Here is a 22,191-nt window from a genome sequence, read left to right as displayed (position 1 = left end):
TTCTGCTCATGCGTTACTAAGATTATGGTACTTAGGTCCTCCATCCATCAGATCCTCTTCTCACTCTGGTCATGCTAATCCACTCTGGACACTGTATGCTTGGTAAAAGACTCTCATCTCTGTATCCTTGGTAGCGAAACAAAAAGGGGGTTTGCTGAACTAGATGGGCTGAGACTGGAAGCAAAGAGGATCGTGAGGGATCACAAATGGGAGGACTGGCAACCGGGAAGGTCACAGGCAGCAGGAAGGTTTAACATCAATGACCAGACTGGGGCTGACGAGACAAATAGATACTTAAACGCAAAGACTAACGAGGGGCAACAAGCAATAGGCATGAATCATCAGGGTCACGCTAGTGAGGAGACAGGAGGGTCAGGCAGGTGTGATGGGTAGGACATGACAGTGGTCATGTGACACGGGCTGTTACTGTCACCATGAGGAACCGCAGGAATGTAAACAGCTTGGAAAAGGCAGCTGGTGTTTTTCTCCTTTGTTTCTGTGTGAGCCTATAGTGGGTCCCGTGTTGGATGGGATCCTGTTTCTACTGCCTGTCAGTCGTAAGCGGATCACACTTCTTACCGTTAGGGTGATGCCTGTGGTTTATGTCATTAAACCAGAGTTACTTGGATTTGCTGGAGACTTGACTACAGACACAAACACAATAACCTGTAGCATGACTTGTAGTCTTTCAGGCACTCGGGCCCAGATTTTTAATTACTTTGACTGAATCAGAAATTTTTGTAATTGACCAATACGCTTCTAATACATGAAAACATTCAGTCGATGTTTTGCTTATGAATTAGATTGATTAAGAATTAGATTAATTGAAATGGTCTTGGGGGGGAAATATTTTGAAAAGCAGCAGAGACAAACATACATGCACTCCCGTACACACACACACACACACACGCTGTTCTACTGTACAGGACTCTCACTACTGCTGTTGTTCCATTGAAAGTTGTTTGCGGTCAAACCCATTGCACAGTCCTAGTTGTAATTTGCACTATTTTGTACAGCACATCTATTCATCTGTTCATTCATTCATCTGTTCATTCATTAGTTAGTTCATTCATTCAAATGATAAGTTGTATGGTTTTGAAGACATAATTGTCTGTGTTTGTGTCACCAGAGGGATAAATATCCCTGTTTGCATGTGTGTCGCTGTCTGTAAGTGTATCACAGATGTGAGAAATGTTTGTGCATATAGGCTGTAAACCCTCATGCTCATGCATTGTAGGGGCAGCTCAGTAAGTGTAAGTGTTACTTTGCGGCTGCTGTCAGGTGCAGCATGAATGGACTCTGGGAGCCCGGGATGCTGGATTATCAGGGGTGATTTATTAACAAAGAGCACAAACAGGAGAGAACAGAACAGAAAAGGAGAATGAAACACTGATGCAGAGCCGAAGCCGGCGTGGTGGCTGCCACAGGATCGATTCCTCCCCCCTTAGCCGGGGACCCACCTTATACACCCACCCCCAGGGGAACAAGTGCACCACGTCTAAATTAGACAGGGGGGAGAGAAACAAACACGCCGCCAGCAGAGGCAGCAGCACAGAATGTGGAGCTCGTCACCAGAGGAAGGAGAAGGACGTCAGAGTAAGAATCCACCTTTCTACTGTGTTCAGGTGTATATCTGTATTACTGCAATGCCACTGTGAGTGTTTTGTGGGTCACATTGCATCTGATAATCTTATTCCTAAATTGTGTGGATTAAAAAGAAGACACTTAGACTAAAATATAAAGCAAATCAGGATTCCTAAAAAAGAGATTTTGTTCTTTTTTGGTCTTTTGGAATCATATACAGTGCATCATAGATGATCAGGTATGTAGTGAAATCAGAATGCTGTCCACATTGGTTTAAATAAAAAATTGAAATGCTGTAGTCAGAATAACAAATCAACTTAACTATCCATTCTCGTTGTTCCTAAATATGCATGTTTTTTTAGACTTCACAAAATATTAAGAATTTTATTTTGGAATATTTATCCAGATTATGTTAAATAATGACTGTACCCGTTAACCATATCTAACGTGTTGTGATGGAGACGTTAACTGAGGGACCGCAGCGTCTCACCTGCTGCGACCGACGGGAAACCCGCAGTTACCTCAGGGCGGCAGTAGGGGGCGGACGTGAGGTTCAGCTGTCATAAGTTAAACCGTATTTTTTGGGAGAAATAAAAATGTGTTACACTTTATTTTTAATTACTTGTGCAATTATTCTCTAAGGTAGTAAGGACTTAGTTCGCCTTTTAATTACTCTTTTCCCATGTTTAATGGGAGTCAGAGAGACGCCGTTTGCTAATTAGCTTGTCGATTGTCAGGTATAGCAGTTCACAGGTTTAGTTAAGAAGTTTTTTTCTTGCTTGTTGTATTTTGATCTTTTAATCTAACGTGTGTCACTGATGTGATTTATGACTTTTCTTTTTAACTCTACGGATATTTTTTGCTTTCGCTGTTATGTCTCCCGTCTCCTTTTACATGGTTATTATATATGCTGATTTAATCTAATTTTGATATTTATGTTCAATTACAGTAAAGTGAATTTATTTAATTATATGTTTTATGTTACTCAGTTACCTCACGCTTTGAGCAGAGCAGAACCAGGACATTAATTTGATAAAATATGAAGCCTTTATTGTCAGTGTACAGGCAGCAAATACAATATACAGACAGAAATATATAAAATGCACATATACAGGGGAGGGGAAAAGCTCCCCCACTCATCAGGCTTACATTTCATTACATTTTATTTTATTCAGAATCAGAATTCACTTTATTGGTACAACTGCATTTACTATGAATTTGTTCTGGCAGTTTTGCTGCATTGACAATATAGAACAAAAGTCATTTTGCATTTTGGCAAACTGAACAAACATTCATTTATTTCTGTCTAACATACGTCACACTTCAGACAGAGTAAAAAGGGTTATACTGGTTATAAAGCAGAGATTTTACCTTTTTCCCATAGAGAAGCAGTGACGTGTGACACTCTGATACGGTAAAAATGATTCCTCCAGCACACTGTCAGCTATCCCAGCATGCACAGCGACACGGGGGAGTTTGGATAATAAACCCCAAACCCTGGACAAAGGGGTTCAGTGAATGAGGAGGTGAAGCTGTACAGGAGGGTCAGTCCATCAGAGGAGGCTCTGTAGAAGGACAGAGTACCAGCCGCCTGGTCCAGATACACTCCTACTCTGCGGGAGCCTGAGGGCTTTATGGGTATGACAGTCCGTTTATTATTGTGCCAGACAGAGTAACTGTCAGGAGAGCAGAACAGCATCCATGACTTGTCATTGAATCCAAGCAGACAGTCAGCACTCCCTCCTTTCCTCCCGATTCCTTTATAAGTCACTGCTATCCAGGCTCCATCTCCACTCCACTCAGCCTCCCAGTAACAGCGACCAGTCAGACTCTCTCTGCACAGGACTTGGGACCGGCAGTCAAATCTCTCTGGATGATCAGGATATGGCTGCTCTGCCCCCCGTGTCACCTTCCTGTTCCCCTCTGACAGAGACAGGTATCTGTTTGCTGTGTTGGGGTCCAGCGTCAGCTGGCAGGAGTCTGTAGGCAAGAGGAAGAGCGATTAATCCCATGACGAAGCCCAGCATCTCCATCATTATCACTGTCACACCTCACACACTCACTAACACAGAACTCGCTCCAATACATACATTTTATTCCCAATATACTCATGTAGCCGCCCGAGTCTGCGGCGCTCCGGCTGCCCCCTGCGCTGTGAGACACGCCGCGCTGAGAGACTCGCTGGGGACCCAACTGCACTTTAGCCTGCGCTCTACTATTCTGTACGATACAGAAAATATAAAAAAGAAGCAGGAATTCAAGTATGTGAAATACCTCAGGAAATGTCGGACGCCGCGCGACGCCGGCGGGAAGAAGCTGCGCGTGCTAAATTAATAGCCTTAATTACAGGTGAATAAAATTACAAACAGCATTCATCAGACATGTTAATAATAAAATTATAAGACAAAGATTACCACCAGTTTGTCTTTACGTCACAATATGAACATTTTTCAAACCAATTTGGACACACACCTCTTTCCAGCAGCGCGCGGACGCATCTAGGCTTAAATGTGTCCTATTTAAGTAATATTTTCAGTAAATTATTATTCTGATATTCCCTGCACACGTACCACAGCAGTGAGGTCTGTGTATGTTTCCCTACATTTTACAAATTCAAAGCGCCAGTTTTGATCAACTGGCTGGCGTGAGATTTTCAATTCGGGTCTGCACACACATGCATACGCATTTATATGTATGTAACAGTTTTATTACCTTAAATTGTCTGTAGGGTTTGCAAACTACCCCAACCCTCGTCAAAAGCATGTGCGTTGTTTAAAGTGGACGCCAGCGTCCGCGGAGGAGGACGATGACGTAAAACGCATCATAAAAGTACCAGTCTGGCCGCCACGTGTTTTCTGTGTTGATTCCGGCTGTGTCTGTACGCCTACATGAGGATACGCGACACATGCGCGAGGTGCAGTACCAACAGAAATTGGGGTGGCAGTATGGTCACGTTTTGTCACTGGACATTGTGTTTATATACGGTACAGATAGTATTAAAGTAGCATCTGATTTTTTTAAGAATGAGTGGCCTGTAAAACTGTATATTTTCAGGGGCAAGAAAGAAAATATTCCTAACATTATTGTGCCCGTCTGTGTACAGTGGCTTCAAAATTAATGGCAGTATAAGTTTCTGAGAATGCAGTGTCGAGTGCAAATTACAATGAAATTCTAACTTGAAATTCTTACTTTCCCACTTTCATAAGTAGCATTACTTTTCAATACAGTTCCATCCATCCATTTTGTGCCACTTATCTAATCTAATATATATCTGATGTTTTGAAAAGACAACGTGTTGATATTGCCTTCTTAATAGAGACCCACTTAGTGCAGCAAGATGCAATGCTGGCGGCCTCCAGGTTCTACAGGCTTGTTTCCTCCTCATCAGCTTCCTCTCGGAGATGTGGCTGCTCATTTTGGTTAGTTGGGCCCTTCAAATCCATATTCTCAAATTGAGAGGGACGCTGACAGCAGGTTCTGTTACGTTATTTCTGACCTGGGGGGCAGGACGGTCTGTTTTGTTGCTGCTTATACTCCCACCCCCCAGGCCGCTCATTCTTCTTGGAACTGTCCAATCATATTCTTAGATTCCAGGAATTTAATTAAAGCTTATTATTGGTACTGATCCCAACGCCATTCACAATCCTGCCCTGGACAAATCCCCCTCTCTCCTGGGTAGCCGGGTGCCCCCCTCCACCCGCTCCTTGTGTAAATTTGTGCAGGACCTGAATTTAGTCGACTCATTCTTCTGCTTCTCTGATTTCCTCTTCTCTATCTGACCACAAGTCTGCCTTCCTTCAGTTGGTGCTGCCTTCTCTACCTTCTCGGGCCCCGTGATGGAAATTTGATTCTTCTCTGCTTCAAAACCCCGAATTCATAACTTATTTAACCCCTAGACTAGAGGAATTTATTTCCATTAATGCTGGCTGAACTGATGACCCAACCTACTGCTGGATGGCTGTTCAGGGCTTCCTTCATGACTCTACGGTTGCCTTTGCCAGCGGTTTGGCTCGCGATGGTCGTCAGAATATTTCTGAATTAGAAAAGCCTCTATCTCAGTTAGAAAGTGCGCGTCCTGCAGTGGATGATCAGGATCATGAGATCCTTATTACAAGTGTAAGAGCTGAGCTGAATTCTCTTCTATCTCACTGCACAGAGTTTATGGTTCATTACACCAGGTTGCACTATTATGTTTCTGCTGCCAGGCCTAGTAAACTATTGGCTCTTAGGCTTAGGCAGTGTGACTCATTCTCAGCGATATCTGCAGTTAAAACTAAGGATGGTGTCGTCACCACTAACCCTCTCGAAATCAACAAATCCTTTTTTCAGTTTTATTCTGATTTACTCTCTTCACCTCCTGCCTCCCCATCCTCTGATCTCACCCGCTCTGCACGTTTGCTTTGACTCTCTCCCCCAGTTCTAAGCCCGTGTCCAGTCTCTATTCCCTTCTCCACAAATCCTCTTACAAACCTCTCTGTCACTTCCGTCTGGCAGATGGAGCTCTCCCCCACCCCTGTGTTATCCTGGAGTGTCATTTTTCAAAACATTAAAAACTGTTCTAAAAATCCGAACCATCAGCAAACACAATTTAAATTTGTCCATAGATTGTACTGCACTCCTAGGTAATGCCATCCCATGGCACACCTTGTGGACCCGGGTTTGAGTCTCCGCCTGGGTCACATGTGTGCGGAGTTTGCATGTTCTCCCCATGTCATCGTGGGGTTTCCTCCGGGTACTCCGGTTTCCCCCCACAGTCCAAAAACATGCTGAGGCTAATTGGAGTTGCGAAATTGCCCGTAGGTGTGCATGTGTGGGTGAATGATGTGTGAGTGTGCCCTGTGATGGGCTGGCCCCCCGTCCTGGATTGTTCCCTGCCTCGTGCCCATTGCTTCCAGGATAGGCTCCGGACCCCCCGTGACCCAGTAGGATAAGCGGTTTGGAAAATGGATGGATTTACCCATCTAGACATCAATTTTAAAAATATTATCTGACTCTGTTACATCTTTATTTTCACTGTTTTTACTGGTATCATAGTTTTGTCCCCAGCTTCCAGCTGCACCCTCTCTGGGGCTGGCAGATATATATATATATATATATATATATGTGCGTGTGTGTGTGTGTGTGTGTGTGTGTGTTTTTCCTTTTCGCTTACATGCTGTCTCAGGGTATGGGGGGGATTTTTGTTCTATGTTAAAATTGTTAAATAAAAATTTGATTACAAAAAATGCCCAATTGAGCGGGAAAACCATGGACCTGGCAACCCTGCATATGTGATGGTTTATAGATACACCTGTAAAGTGTGAGATGTCAGAATGGGGTTATACTCTGATAACGGCCCTCATAGAACAATCAGATTTCTTGGTCGGAACTAACTGTTATAATGCATTATGAATGTGTTTATAAATTACTAAAAACACGACCTTAAGTAAAATGTTACCAAAATTGTTTATTACAGTTAAGCAAACAACACACAGCTCTACATTACAGTGTCCCCATGTGACTATAGTGTCACATACAAGGGGGGGGGGGGGTGTAGATATCTGTTTTCTTTCTCCCCCTTTTCCCAGATCTGCCAAGAACAGGATTGCTGCTCCTGACTGTTAAGCCCTATCCATCTGAAATACAGGGCAACCCATCATTGGTGCTCAGTGTTCCAGTGGAAGATCTAACCAATCCCGACTAGCCTCTTCCTGATGGGAGGGGCCTAGCATTCAGTAGCTGGCTGTGTCTATGTGTCTAGGAGGGCAGATATTGTTGTGTTGTTAGTCTCATTTGGTGTCTTTGATACTCTCCTCCTGTCATCTGCAATCCCCCCCCCCCACACCCCCTTGTGAAACTGAACAGGTAAGAAGTATGCAGACATACATTAACACGTAGGTCCTCTCTCTGTATGAACACACTGGGTTAGAGGGCGAGTGCCACCTTCTGTATTTATGTTCAGGTGGGTAAGCCTAGTGTAGTCTGGGTTTTTATTTTCTATCTTTGGTTTTAGTTATAATCTTTACAGGGTAGGAAGAGCTGTTATGTTTTGTTAATTTCTTTCCTTTGACGCATCCATGTTCTTTTCCCTGGGTCTGGCCCATCCTCCTGTGTTCCCAACACCCAAATCCCTGTATTGGTTCATTCAGAAAGACTGAAAGCTATTGCTCACCATGAATCCATGAAACTGAAATCTACTGATCAAGCCAGAAATATTGGTGTAGTTCTGGACTCAGACCTAAATATCAACAGTCACATAAGGACAATTACAAAATCAGCTTCTCACCATTAAAAACATAGCAAGAATAAAAGGATTTCTCGCTAAACCAGATATAGAAAAGCTTGTTCATGTGTTTATTTTCAGAAGGTTAGACTATTGAAATGGTGTCTTCACAGATCTTGGTTATAAATCAGTCAGACAGCTGCAGCTCATCCAGGATGCTGCCACCAGAGTCCTCACTAACACCAAGGAAGTGGAGCATATCACACAGCTCCTTAATCACTGCACTGGCTTCCTGAGCATCAGAGGATTAATAATTAAATATTACTTGTGTAAAAGGCACTAAATGGCACTAATTTCCTTGAACGTTATGAACCATCCAGACCCCTGAGGGCATCTGGGAAACATTCACTCAGTGTCCCAGAATGAAGACCAAGCAGGCTGAAGCAGCTTTTAGTCTCTATGCTCCCTGTCTGTGGAACAAGCTTCCTGAAGACCTGAGGTCTGCTAACACTGTCAGCTCATTATAATCAGGACTTAAAATGTTACTGTTTGCTACAGATTTTCAATTTTCAGTCAAATTAAGCAAGAGTTTTGACATACGCTGCCTCTACAATGTAACTTCTTTTTAGTTACCTATTTATGTGCTTTTTGTGCTATTTAAATTGACAGTGAATGCTTTTGCAAGTTCCACCCCAAAGTTCTGAGGTACCAAAAAAGAAAGGGTACTTTGGGTACTGGTACTTTTTGGTACTGGAACTCAACCTTTAGTCAATGGAAAAGGGAAAGTACCAAAAGTACCGTACTTGTTGCAGTGGAAAAACACCCTGAATAAACTTGCCTTGCTTCGCATTGCATTGCAACTGGATTCAAAGGTTACTGACAAAAACAGCTCATGTAAATGTGAAAGACCAGGAGGTAGCGGGAGAGAGAAAGAGAAGCTCCTGTAGCAGAAGAAAATGAAACACAATAAAACACAATAAAACACACTCCACCTCATACAGGGAGAGAGAAGCGTGTGTGTGAACAGACTCACAGTGTAAGAATTCTGCTCTGGTCCTGGGCACTAATACTGGTAGGATGGTGTCTTTGGTAACTATAAGGAGAGAGAGAGAAACAGGGATGTGAGTAAAAGGAATTTACTTGTGGGAGATGGACGTCACTCACTGTGTATTATCAGTATGAGGGACAATAACAGGCATTTTTAACAAACTGCAAATCATGGAAAGTTACACATAATACAGATTTTTTGTATTCTGTAATGTAGAAAAAACACAAATCGTGTTCTGGGTTTTGCAGCCTGTAGAATTTAGAGCTCACAGGTTTTCATAAAGATTTAGTCTTATTGGAAACAGAAACTGATTTGGTCACCCCAACGTGAGGCTGACTGTACTGCACACTCTCTCTGCATGGTGTATAATAACCAGAACAGACTGAAAAATGTTTATATTTATCAACCTGTATGATGGATCTCTGCCATTTTCTTTTCGCAAACATTCTCCAGTTCATCCTTCAGCTCAGAAACCACCTTCCTCATGTTCTCAAAAGAGCAGTGTGGACTGACGGAGATTCTGGGTCCAAATCCAGCTTCAAGGGTGACAGGAAGACTCTGGTACCTCTACAGACACACAGTCTGATTAAACAGCTTCATTAAAACAAATGTGTATGGCATCTAATTAACAGGACCATTAACATCTGACCAATGACAGACTAGCTGAAATACAAATGAGAACATGCATCCATTTGAATACTCTGGATTTCTTATTGCCAAAGTAGCTGTTCTGTTACCTGGAGGACATGGATGTGATCCTCTGTGTGTGAAAGCTGCTCCAGCTCAGAGTGTCTCCTCTTCAGTTCATCAATATCCTGCTTCAGTCTCTTCATGTCTCCTTCAGTCTGACTCACTACAGCCTTCTCCTGATCTCTGATCAGCTTTGTCAACTCAGAGCGTCTTCTCTCAATGGAGCGGATTATCTCAGTGAAGATCCTCTCGCTGTCCTCCACTGCTGACTTTGCTGAGCTCTGTTGGTGACACAGGGAGCAGAGGACGGTAAATTACAATTGACCCCTTTTGAGACTCCAGAGAGCCTCATTGTACAATAGAGATGTGACCCGACAGGAGATATAAAAACAGCACAGGGCTGGGGTTTGGAGTGTCACCATTCTGGATACCTCAGGTACTGAAACCCAGCCAGCACTGATTGGAAATGATCCCTCATTAAACTCATACACTGTCAGCTGCAGGGATTTGGCAGAGACTGGTGGCTGTATGGGGCAGGTTGGTTGTCGCCATTAGGTCTCAGTTTAATAGGTGACTTTCTTGGTGTTTATTTGCATTATGCTGCGTTATGAAAAGCTGCATTTTTCTCAAATTAGCCTTTTATGGTACTTTTCTAAATAAATAAGGTACTACTGCTGCAACACTTAGTTAAACTCTTATCTAGCAACTTTGCCGCATTCAACCTCTGACCCAGAATAACCCACAACAGCATTAATTTGATTAATCCCCACAAGTCTGTAGATTTGCAATCTGTTGTATCTGAGAAACGATTTATTATGATCACAAGCCAGCTGTTATCTTCTCCTCAGGTTCATACTCACTGTGATTGAGCCCACAGCCTCTCTCAGCTCCTGCAGTTCCTTCTCTCTCATCTGAATTCTCTGCTGAATTTCCCTCTGAGTTTCACCCATTTGTTTCTACAGACAGGAAACAAGATGACAAAAGTTTCTTTCATTAGCAGGGATCATATTCATTAATCATCCTGTCCAGGGTGGATCCCAGCCTTGGGCCCTATGCTGCCTGGGAAAGGATCCAGGTGCTCCCCATGACCCTGACTGGGATTACTGGTTAGGAGATGGATGGATGGATATTCATTAATGATTTATTGACTGTAGGTAGGATTCAATGGACATAGACCCTTTGGTCCTGTTTCCACCTGGTATTAACATGTGTCCTGGGTGATCCAATCACAAGTGGACAGCGCTAATTACCCAGGATGCACTGAAGATACATTGAGATCCGATCATTCAAACCACATTGGGAGGTGGTCTGGGCTGCATATGACCACATTCTTATAGCAATGTGAAGGCGAATGTGTCCTGGGCTGCACTGCAGGACCGGCTACTCAACTGGCGTCCTATTAGATTGATGTCAGATCGCATGTCAGTTGATAATGGGCCACTGTGTATAAACTGCACTGTGAACAACAATAATGCATCTTTTCTCCTGCGACCCTAAAAACTCTGAATCCGCTGGGAAGTTGGTTTAATTTTGGACTGTTGTGACCCATTCATATAGAAACCGTGTCATAGTGTACATCACTGATGTTCCATGCAAATTCAGAACAGAAAATGTGTAAAATGGGATTTATTATGGAAACACACAATAAAGGAACAATAAGGGGTCAAAACTCACCAGGGATAAAGTAGCTAAGAAAATGACACGTAGACTAACAGAGGGAATGGGGCAGCTAGTGATGTTAAGCTTGACACTGAAGCTCCGAGGTATGTGCCAAAAAAAATGATACATTGCGTTCTGAAGCACAGCTTCGGTTTCCTCCGTTCCTCCCAAAACACGTGACCATGGTCATCTGAAGCTTCATTCTGCACTCAACCATCTGACTGCTTTGGAAACTGAAAATGAGGCGCAAACCTCATTGCTGGTTTCGAACGTGTTATAGAACAAATATTTCTCTGCACACACACTGCAGCATAAGGTTTCATAACAAAAATAATTTAATAATTTATTATTCATGATTTAATAATAATATAATATGATAATAATTATAATAATAATTAGTTATTGTTGTGTTCAAGGTTCAGGTTAGTTGCATGAAGACATAATATCAGATTAGGGTGAGGGTATTACCCAATAATCTGTATAATTTTCCCAGTATAGAGACCAAGAAGCAGATGATTGATGAGGCTTTGGTCAATATGACTGTGAAGGATTCACAACCCTTCACCATAGTGGATAACGCTGGATTTAGGGAGTTTGTGGGGATCCTGAATCCAACCTACATTCTCCCATCCAGGCAAACATGAAAGGGTTTGGTGACAGAAACATTTAAGATAGAAAAAGAGAAAGCAAAGGAAGAGGTGAGAAAGCTGCCAAAGCAGTAAGTCTAACATCTGACATGTGGACATTCATACATATGGAAGCTTATTTAGCAGTCAAATGCCATTTTATAAATGATAAGACTGAGCTGTCGACCGTATTATTGGGAGCAGGAAAATTCCCAGAGTCTCATTCTGCAGAAAACATGGCTGCAGTCGAGGCAGCCTGATGGAGGAGTGGGGAATACAGAATAAAGTCCGATGGCTCACACTGACGCTGCACAAAATGTGATTGTCTGTGTCAGACACACAACCTGCATTGTACATGCACTGAATTTGGCTGTGAAGAAGGACATTGATCAAACACAAGTACCTGACGATATCAGATCCAAGACAAGACAGATTCTGTGTGATCAACTTCAGAACCAGTACAACTGCTGGAGAAAAGCTTTGTCAAATTCAACTGCTGATGGGCAGAACCACACTCAAAATGGTCCAAGAACTGGAAACCAGCTGGAAAAGCACCTATTCAATGCTGCAATGATCAAATGATCAAGGAGAACCAGTTGGTGCTGCATTGGTCACTCTGAAGACAGAGCTCACTACCCTGACCTCAGAGGAATATCACATCATTTATGACATTTCAATGAGGCATCTGTTACACTTTCTGAAGAGAAGAGAGTATCAGGATCCAAGGTAATTTCTCTCATCCACATGCTTAGACATGCTGTGAATCTGAAACCATCCCAGACACAGAATGTCAAGGCCCAGCAGTTGTGCAAGAACCTCTTGAAGTTGCTCACTGAGAGGATGTCAGTCTGTGAGACCATGAGCATAATGACACTGGCCACACTGCTGGATACAAGATATAAAACTGCAGGTTTATGTAGCAAATCTAATGCTCAGGCTGCTGTGAGACGCCTTACAGCAGAGTGTGTGTCCAGCATAAGATTACAGGAGACCCAGCAGAACCCATCCACACCAACATGCATCCAGCCACCAGAACCAGAGCCTGGAGGAACCTCATCTGCTACTGCGATGCACACCGGTACTGCAACTTTTCACATTTTAATGATAATGTTCGATTAATCTGAATTGGGATAAATAATTATTATTGCACAGTACAAAATGCATAGTGTATATAATGACTCAGGCTTTGTCATTTTTGTTCCAGGTTTGAAGGATCTTCTGGACAGTGATGTGGGGGAGAGCAGACAGGTCAAGAGTTCTGCAGCAGATGCTACTGTGCAGGTTCAGCAGTACCTCAGTGACCCAAATATACTGCGTTCTGAAGACCCTTTGCAGTTCTGTGATATGCAGATGGCTGTCTATCCACACTTATATGAAATTGCATTATAGTTTCTCTGCACTCCAGCTACCTCCGTTCCATATCAGTGGATATTCTCTAAAGTGGGAGAAGTTGTGAATAAAACAACGCAACCAACACGATGTTCAACAAATATTGTTCCTCTACAAATATCTTTAGTCCAATGCCCCCTCGAGTTACACATGCACCCCTTCCAAGGTAATTCAAAGGTTGCCCAAACCACAAGATATTGCACCCAACTTAATCAGTACATTCACGTGCATAAAGCACTACAGACCACTTGAATGTTTGCCTAATTGTATATATTCTGATGCACGACACTCAGTCAAAATGAGCTGCTATTTCCTTATTTGACCACTCAGTGGCACTAATGTTCATAATTTAGAAAAGCTTTGAGTACTGAATCATTTTTCGACAGTCTTGCTTCGGAAAGCTTTGTTTTGCCATCACTATGGGCAACTAAGGGAAGAAAAGCAAGAAAAATAACCAGGTAGAAAAACAGGCTGTAACTAAAGACAATGACCTAACATTCCACCACCATCCCCAAGGAGCCCAACCATTTTAGATCTGTGGCCTTGACTTCTCATTTGATGAAGACCTTGGAGAGGCTCATACTGCACCACCTCTGCCCACTGGTGAGCTCAGCAATTGACCCCCTGCAGTTCACATACCGGTCTGGAATCGGGGTGGACGATGCTGTCATCTACATGTTGCACTGAACCCTCTCTCACCTAGAGCAGGCAGGGAGCACTGTGAGAGTCATGTTTTTTTACTTCTCCAGTGCTTTCAACACTATCCAGCCTGCACTACTGAGAGGGAAACTGGAGGGAGCCGGTGTAGGCAAGCAGCTGACTGCATGGACCATCGACTACCTAACCAACAGACCGCAGTATGTGAGGCTCCACAACTGTGTGTCTGAGACGGTAATCTGCAGCACAGGCGCGCCACAGGGCACGGTTCTCTCACCCTTCCTGTTCAGCCTGTACACTTCTGACTTCTGTTATAATTCGGACCAGTGCCACCTACAAAAGTTCTCGGATGATACGGCCATCATCGGATGCGTGTCAGACAGGACCAATCATGAATACAGGGGGGTCATCAGTGACTTTGTCGGCTGGTGTGAGACCAATGCTCTCCAAATCAACGCCAGCAAGACGAAGGAGATGGTCATTGATTTTAGGAGGAAGGCACCCCCTCCAACACCGGTGAGCATCCAGGGAAAAGTCATTCAGATAGTGGACTCTTACAAGTACCTGGGTGTTCACCTCAACAATAAACTGGACTGGACTACAAATACTGACGTCCTGTATAAGAAGGGCCAGAGTCGACTCTACCTGTTGAGGAGACTGAGGTCCTTCGGAGTATGCAGGACCCTGTTAAGGACATTCTACGACTCTGTGGTGGCATCCGCCCTTTTCTGTGCAGTGGCCTGCTGGGGGAGCGGATGCACGGAACGGGACAGAAGCAGAATTGACAAACTGGTGCGGAGGTCAAGCTCTGTGCTGGGATGCCCTTTGGAGACTGTGGAGGTGGTGGTTGAGAGGAGGATGTTAGCGAAGCTGACATCCATCATGAACAACCCTCATCACCCCCTGCATGAGACTGTGAGTGCGCTGAGCAGCTCCTTCAGTCAGAGACTGATACACCCTCGCTGCAGGAAGGAGTGCTTTCGCAGATCATTCATCCCGACAGCAGTTAGACTTTGTAACACATCATGATGTCATGAGTCACTTACATGCTACCTTAAGGTCACCATTACTTACCACTTCATACATAAAGCACCTTATAGAGGTATGGTCATGTGCATGTATATGTGTATGTATATGGCTCTGCATCTACAGTTTACGTGTATGAAGAGGTATATCTGTATGATAATGTATGGATGTATGTGCATTGCATGGAGGTATATATATGTACATGCCAATTACCCAGCACTATCTGAATAGTAAATTGTAGCTATAGTAGTTGATATTTATTATTACTTGCACTTTTCCACAACCCACTATCCATATTTCATACTGTGTATGGGTGTACATAGGCACTACTATTGTATTAGTGTCTTATCTTATTTTATATTATTTTAACTTTGTACTCTTATTCTGTATTTTTTTATATTCTCTACTCTTGAAACTCTTCTTGCTATCTATCTGGAGCTGTGATAACACACAAATTTCCCCACTGTGGGATCAATAAAGTTCTTTCTTTCTTTCTTTCTTTCTTTCTTTCTTTCTTTCTTTATATCTATCTATCTATCTATCTATCTATCTATCTATCTATCTATCAACACACAAACAATGAACCAGCCTGAAAAAGGAGGACAAGCACTTAAATGCAACAGACAACCGAACTACCGAAGAGGCAGATGTGACACATAAGACAATTAACCAGTAACAACGGTGCAGGGAAAACAGGCAACAGGTGCAGTAACTTATACTAATGAACACAAGACTAGAGAAACTCCAACAAACACTGAAAGTAAGAAACACTAATCACACACTAGGAATTCAACACTTAGAAAACACGGAAACATGTGGAACATAATAAAACAAGACAAGCTTCACAAGGAGAACAAATAACTAATAAACACTAGGAAGAATAGAAAAGCAATAATTAAATGAAAGACATGAGGTTGGTTCCTGATCTGCCTCAAACCCATGTGCAGCTGATCCCAGCCTCTATGTCACACACTCATCCCAATGAGCCAAATGCAGCCATGTGGGGAAAAGGAAGAACACACTAGGGCCAAAGACGATGAGAGGACAAAGGGGATGGACAGCGATGGCTGCTGGCCACACGGGGAAGAGACACAAGGACAGGCACTGAGACGAAGATTCATTATTTATGTCAAAGCTGCTCCACGCTTTATTAATATTAGTGAAATGTGCCGGTAAAAATTGCATGAAGGTAAAATTAAAGCGTGTAGGTAAGAATGTGTGTTCAGTAGCCTAGAAAATGGATGTGTGAATAGAAACATATAATAACAGTGTCATTGTTTATGTAGTTTTATATTGGGCTGTCTGGGGGCTTGAATTCCCGGTTAGATATTCAGTCCCACTGCGGCCCTGACTACTTTCCTCCTTTTACTTCACGCTCTGAGTGTTTCATGTTCACTGCACCGTTCTCAGTAAACTCTACACACTGCAGTGTGTGAAATTAAAATCCCAGGACGGTGGCTGTTTCTGAGGTGATGGAGCCGCTACTCATGCTGAGCTCCATTTACCTGGGAGGTCGGAACTCGGAGCTGGGAATGACGTCACAGACGAGTTAAAAACGTTCCAATGCTGCAAGTCGGACAGCAATTTAGCAAAACCAGGGACCGGTTTCAAAAAGCAAGATTTCTTTTTTAGCCAGATAACTTGTTGGATTTAATGTGTCCCAGTTTAAATGGCCTTTTCCTTCATTCACTTATATTTATCCCAAACTACCTTAAACCCGACAAGCTCTCCAGCTAAGCAAGACATCCTGCTTTCTGAAACGGACCCCAGTTCTAGCTGGTTAATTGTTAGCCACTGTATGTGTGATCACACCATATTTAAACCCTCTTAGCTCACATATCTTAGCCATTCAGAAGCTCAGCTAAACAGTAAGTGAACCTCTTCACCCTGTTTGCTGGCTGTATGTAATCAACTGCAGCCACATGATTCGATGTTTGAAGGAGTTTCAGTACGAATTCAATCAAAGCTTTTTAAAATTGTATTTTCAGTTAATTTTTCTTTCACATTTTCAAACCATACTTGTTCTGGATGTTTTCATAGAAATAATACTCACATGTGTAAAGACAAAAGCCCCTTTTATTTCAAATAAATGTTATAATTCATATAAGAAAACTTCTGGCCTAACCTGTATCTCCGTCATTCCTGCAGCAGCTGAGACTGTATCATGGCCTCTGTGTTCATCCATCACACACAGCAAACAGATACACTGCTGGTCGGTACGGCAGTAGACCTCCAGGGGTCTGTCATGCTGGGAACAGACCTTGTCCAGCAGATGTCTAGTAGGATCAACCAGCTTGTGCTTCTTAAAAGCTGGAGACTCATAGTGAGGCTGGAGGTGAGTTTCACAGTAAGAGGCCAGACACACCAGGCAGGACTTGACAGCTTTGTGTTTTCTCCCAGTACAGATGTCACACTCCATATCTCCAGCTCCAGCATAATGGGCAGCAGGAGTAGCTGCTTGTACTCCAGTCTTCTTTAGTTTTTCCACCACTTCAGCCAGTATGGTGTTTCTTTTCAGAACAGGTCTGGGTATGAAGGTCTCTCTGCACTGGGGGCAGCTGTAAACTCCAAGACAATCTTCCTCATCCCAGCAGTTCTTAATGCAGCTCATACAGTAACTGTGTCCACAGGGAATAGCCACTGGATCCTTCAGTAGATCCAGACAGATTGGGCAGCTGAACTGGTTCTGATCCACTGCAACACTGGTTTCTGCCATTTTACCACGAACACTGATATGATTCAGTTTCGTTTTCTCTCACATCCTGCTTCTCAGGCTGCAGCAGGTGTGGTTTTGGACTGAGGCCAGACTGAGAAGAGCAGACTGAGCAAACACTGGTGTTGAAGTTTATAACTAAAATATTACATTATGCAAACTATACACACAACAGACATTTATTTAGCTTTAATGAGAATATCTGTTGGGGCGGCATGGTGGTGCAGTGGTTAGTACTGTCGCCTCACACCTCTGGGACCCGGGTTCGAGTCTCCGCCTGGGTCATATGTGTGCGGAGTTTGCATGTTCTCCCCATGTCGTCGTGGGGTTTCCTCCGGGTACTCCGGTTTCCCCCCACGGTCCAAAAACATGCTGAGGCTAATTGGAGTTGCTAAATTGCCCATAGGTGTGCATGTGTGAGTGAATGGTGTGTGAGTGTGCCCTGCGATAGGCTGGCCCCCCATCCTGGGTTGTTCCCTGCCTCGTGCCCATTGCTTCCGGGATAGGCTCCGGACCCCCCGCGACCCAATAGGATAAGCGGTTTGGAAAATGGATGGATGGATGGAGAATATCTGTTATTCTGTTATCTGTTACAATCGAGTGACACTAATTCACCAAGCTGCATGAGACAGCAGAAACAGACCTGAGGAGACTCACAGGAACACGGGGAGAACATGCAAGCTGTACATGCAGAACCAGGAGTGGGAGCCACACCTACAAGCCTGGAGGCGTGAAGTGAGAGCAGCTGGTCTGAAGTCCTGAAGGGAGCTGGAGCGCCATTTCTTTGGAACAGTGTGGAGCCGTCCTGCATTACTGCTTATCCTGTACAGGGGGGTGGGGAGCCTGGAGCCTGTCCCAGGTGGCACAGGGCAGGGGACACGATGGACAGGATACTAGTTTATAGCAGAGCACAAACTCACACATACAGACTCACACTAAGGGCAGCTTAGAGATTCCAATCGGCTGATCGCAGTTTCATGTTCTCCAAAGTAGGAGGAGAAAGCCCACATTGGAAGAACATGCAGACTTCACACATACAGCAGGAGGGACAGGAAACAAGCCCAGAGACAGAGGTTACACCCCGAGACCCCACACCTCCCCACAATCACACATACTGTTAGGATTTATTTAAAAGTTACATTTTAATGCTACAAAATTATGACTGACTATGAACTTCATATTCCAGAACTGTGTTGGAATTTATGCTGACTTTAAGAATGTTACCTTACAGGATTTACCTGTTTCTGTGCCCTGTACCTACAGTAAGGTGTGATCTCTGTTCCTTCAAAGCAGACATACTCACTCACATACGATTACATTTCTAGTACTTAGCAGATACTGTTACCGAAAGTGGTGAACAAGTGAGGCAAACATGACACTGCAAACATGCCGCTGTCAAGGTGCTGACTGGGCACTAGTGCAGCTAGGCTGGTATTTCTGGGCTCCACAGACATCACTGGCGGTTGGTGTCGTGGTCACCGGGATGAAAGATTCGTGCAGCAGGTGTTGAAATTATTTACCTCAGGTAAATTTTAATATCTCCAGTGTTGAAATGAAAAAAACATTATTATTTAATGATGATTATTAAGTAATTGTTATGCCGAATGGTCGGCTCCTCCAAACTCAATTGTGAATCCTCGTGAGTCTGTTAATGTGAGACTTAAATGGGATTCACTAATAACCAGTATCGCTCAATAACCTGGGTTAGAATAGAAGGCTCGTCCACCGAGCTGCATCACCAGGTAATGTAAACGACCGGTAGCGAAGCTCCCCTCACGGCCGATGAGAGAGAGTGCCGTGATATTTCACGGGAGTTTGAGGTTTCAGAGCATAGGAGCCAGATTGCACAGAAGCAGTGACTATTGTGAGCATGCAATGAACAGAGGCTGAAGTTGTGTAAAAGACATGCATTTATTCCTAACTAGTGGTCTCTGGAGTGAGACGATATTTAAACAGGAAACGCGAAAGCCTAGCGCTCAGCGAGCCACCTGTCATGTGCTTCAGACCTTCCTTCACTGTCTGGACCACCCGTTCCGCCAGTCCATTCGAGGCTGGATGGAAAGTAACTGCAAGAATGTGGCGAATACCATTCTGCTCCTAGAACTCGCGAAACAGCTCACTGGTAAAAGTCAGACCATTATGTGTAAGCAGGGAGTCGGGCAACCCATGAACTGCAAACACTTGTCTGAGTGTGTCTGTTGTTGAGCGTGCTGTTATGTTGCTGATTTGACACTATCCACTTAGAATGGGCGTCGACAATGATCAGAAACATCTGTCCCATAAAAGGACCAGCAAAGTCCAGATGAAACCTCGACCACGGACGGTCTGGCCAATCCCACGGGTGCAAAGCAGCAGGTGGTGACATTTTCTGGTTGGACTGACACTGTGAACATGACTATTTTCCAGCTCGAAGTCAATTTTCGGCGACCAGACGTAGGACCTTGCTAGACCTTTCATCCTCGACACGCCTGGATGCGCCTCATGTATCTCCTCTATCATATGTAAACAGCCTTGGTGAGGCACTATGACTTCTGCCCCCGAAAACGCACCCATCTTGTAGGCTCAGTTCTGTCTTATGTTGCACATAAGGCCTCAGTTCCTCGCTTGGAGCCTTACTGAGCCAACCTTGTAACATTAAGTCTTTACCTTAGACAGGACCGGGTCTCTCTGTCCACTGCTTGACCTGAGCTGCTGTGACAGACAACTTCTCTAATGAAAAAACAGTCTCTGGAGGCACATGTGTAGAAACTGGCACCTCTGGCAACAGCAGTCGACTTACTGCATCAGCATTGGCATTGTCCTTTACTGCTCTGTACACCATAGTATACTGATAGGCTGACAAAGTTAATGCCCAACACTGGATACGGGCAGAGGCCAACGGGGGAATGCAGCGGGTCTCACCGGACACGCTCAGTAGTGCCTTATGATCTGTATAAATGTAAAAAACACAGCCATATAAATACTGATGAAAACGGTTTACAGCAAACAGAATGGCAAGCCCTTCTTTGTCCAGCTGCGAATAACCCTTTTCCGCCACCATCAGCGTCCGTGAAGCAAAACCAAAAGGCTTCTCTGACCCGTCCTTCATGACGTGTGATAGAACTGTCCCTACTCCATAGGGGGCAGCATCACATGAGAGTGTAATCTCTTTGTCTGGATCGTAATGCAGGAGCAACTTAACTGATTGAAGGAGTTCATTTACCTCTTCTCCTGCTCTGCACACCACTGCCACCTGCTGACCCTGTGCAGCAGTTTGTATAGGGGTGCCAGAACCTTGGAGAGACCTTGGAGAAATTTTCCATATTAGTTCACCAAAAAGACTGGGCCCACTACCCTTTGCGACCACTAGTCTACCCTCAGCCCCCTGACTTCCCCCCCTAATGTTCACATGCAACACAGCCAAATGGGCCAGGTTTTATGGTCTAAAGTACACGAATAGGGATGACCAGGAATTCGACGGCCTGTGAAGTTCAGGCACGTCTGGATGAGTATTTACGAAACCGCAGGGGTCAGAGGGGTCATGTGTCTCAGCACACGGTTCCTGCTGTCACGCCGGTAACTGAGGCTGTGAGTGGCGTTATGCTGTCTGGTGAGTCTACAGTGGGGGTGGGCATGTCAGACAGTACAGCTACGGAGGGCACCACACCGGACAGGTTATTGGGCTTGATAGAGAAGGCATTAGTGTGCAACGTCCAGGCTGCTCAGCATAGTCACCCTAAGCAGAGTGTGAAACGCACCTTCAAATGCGATGTGTGTCAGAGTGCTGACCATTCTACTCAGTCTCACTGCAGGTTGCATATGTTGTGCTTTTCGTGCTTCAGTCCGGAGCACACATGTGCACAGTGTCAGGGCAGGTTTCAGGGTGCGAGGCGTGTTGCTAGTTCTGCCACAGTGGGGACTGTGGGCAGTGGTAGGCGACTGAGTTTTCCCTCCAATGTAGATGATGGCATTGAGTCTGCGTGTTCGTATTTGTGTGAGACAGTGCTGAAATCAAGTAAAATAGTCATGAAAAACACCATGAGAGCTGTGCAGAGTGACAGTCTATTTTACACGTCTGTGCTAGTGCAGGACAAAGCTGATTTGAAGTTGATTTGAAATACTGCCAGTATGTTGGATACTTGGCTTCCAGTCAAGGTTGTTAACCCTACGCCAAAATGCCAGAGTGGCTGATGTTTATCCATGCGTCGCAGGCTGCCATTTGTGAGGCACAGAGTTATGCATCACCTGACCAGGACTTCCTATGTTCAACTGCTCAAAGAAACTCAGAACTTGCAGGTGGATTCAGTTCAGGACATGTTGAACTGCGCTTGCTGAATTTAGACAGCAGCGAGCTGCCCCAGTGGCTGATGATGTGTGTGTTGGGGTTACATGTGTCGCTCAGAAGTTGGCGGGAGGCAGAGGCTCGCATGAAGAGGTCTCTGCTGTGCTGCTGTCCTCTCAAACTGGGAGTATGGTGCTGAGCTTAGGGCTATCTCTCATACGCAGCAGTTGAGGGCCAAGGCCACGACTGGTCAGCATACATTACCTATTTTTAGTCATGAAGAACTGTATGACAGGCAGTGTCAGGATCCCAGCATCAGCAGGATAAGGTTCTTTG

General features: G+C 44.3%; 3 protein-coding genes and 1 long non-coding RNA gene across 4 annotated transcripts in view; 1 reads left to right on the top strand and 3 right to left on the bottom strand.

The window, feature by feature from the left end:
- The window catches only part of LOC125740357 (uncharacterized), a 66,849-nt gene extending 49,378 nt beyond the window's left edge, over window positions 1–17,471 (top strand). Inside the window, exon 3 of the long non-coding RNA XR_007397580.1 lies at window positions 17,361–17,471. This is a non-coding gene — a long non-coding RNA (uncharacterized LOC125740357). The remainder of the gene's footprint in view (window positions 1–17,360) is intronic.
- The window catches only part of LOC125740334 (tripartite motif-containing protein 16-like), a 109,608-nt gene that overhangs the window by 33,570 nt on the left and 53,847 nt on the right, over window positions 1–22,191 (bottom strand). The window lies entirely within an intron of this gene.
- On the bottom strand, window positions 2,613–17,645 carry LOC125740331 (tripartite motif-containing protein 16-like). Its single transcript, XM_049011307.1, has 6 exons — window positions 17,007–17,645; window positions 10,385–10,480; window positions 9,572–9,805; window positions 9,242–9,401; window positions 8,820–8,879; window positions 2,613–3,564 (listed from the first exon to the last, which is right to left on the bottom strand). Exons 1-6 carry the CDS (start codon window positions 17,595–17,597, stop codon window positions 3,029–3,031), a joined length of 1,677 nt encoding a protein of 558 aa, XP_048867264.1. The 5' UTR covers window positions 17,598–17,645; the 3' UTR covers window positions 2,613–3,028.
- LOC125739783 (uncharacterized protein K02A2.6-like) lies at window positions 19,512–20,147 on the bottom strand. The gene is given in 3 exon segments (XM_049010238.1): window positions 19,512–19,827; window positions 19,829–19,991; window positions 19,994–20,147. Coding segments are annotated over 3 exon segments (633 nt in total).

This window comes from Brienomyrus brachyistius, chromosome 4, assembly GCF_023856365.1.
Source record: "Brienomyrus brachyistius isolate T26 chromosome 4, BBRACH_0.4, whole genome shotgun sequence".
Lineage (NCBI taxonomy): Eukaryota > Metazoa > Chordata > Actinopteri > Osteoglossiformes > Mormyridae > Brienomyrus > Brienomyrus brachyistius.
This window is presented reverse-complemented; position numbering and strand designations above follow the sequence as displayed.

Bases quoted from the DNA above. Each gene is read 5' to 3' on its own strand.
- LOC125740331 (XM_049011307.1), bottom strand. From the start codon at position 17,597: ATGGCAGAAACCAGTGTTGCAGTGGATCAGAACCAGTTCAGCTGCCCA. The intron at 9,402-9,571 runs GTAACAGAACAG...GTGTGTCTGTAG, and splicing joins ATCACATCCATGTCCTCCAG to AGGTACCAGAGTCTTCCTGT. The intron at 3,565-8,819 runs GTGAGTCTGTTC...TCTTGCCTACAG, and splicing joins CAGAGCAGAATTCTTACACT to ACTCCTGCCAGCTGACGCTG.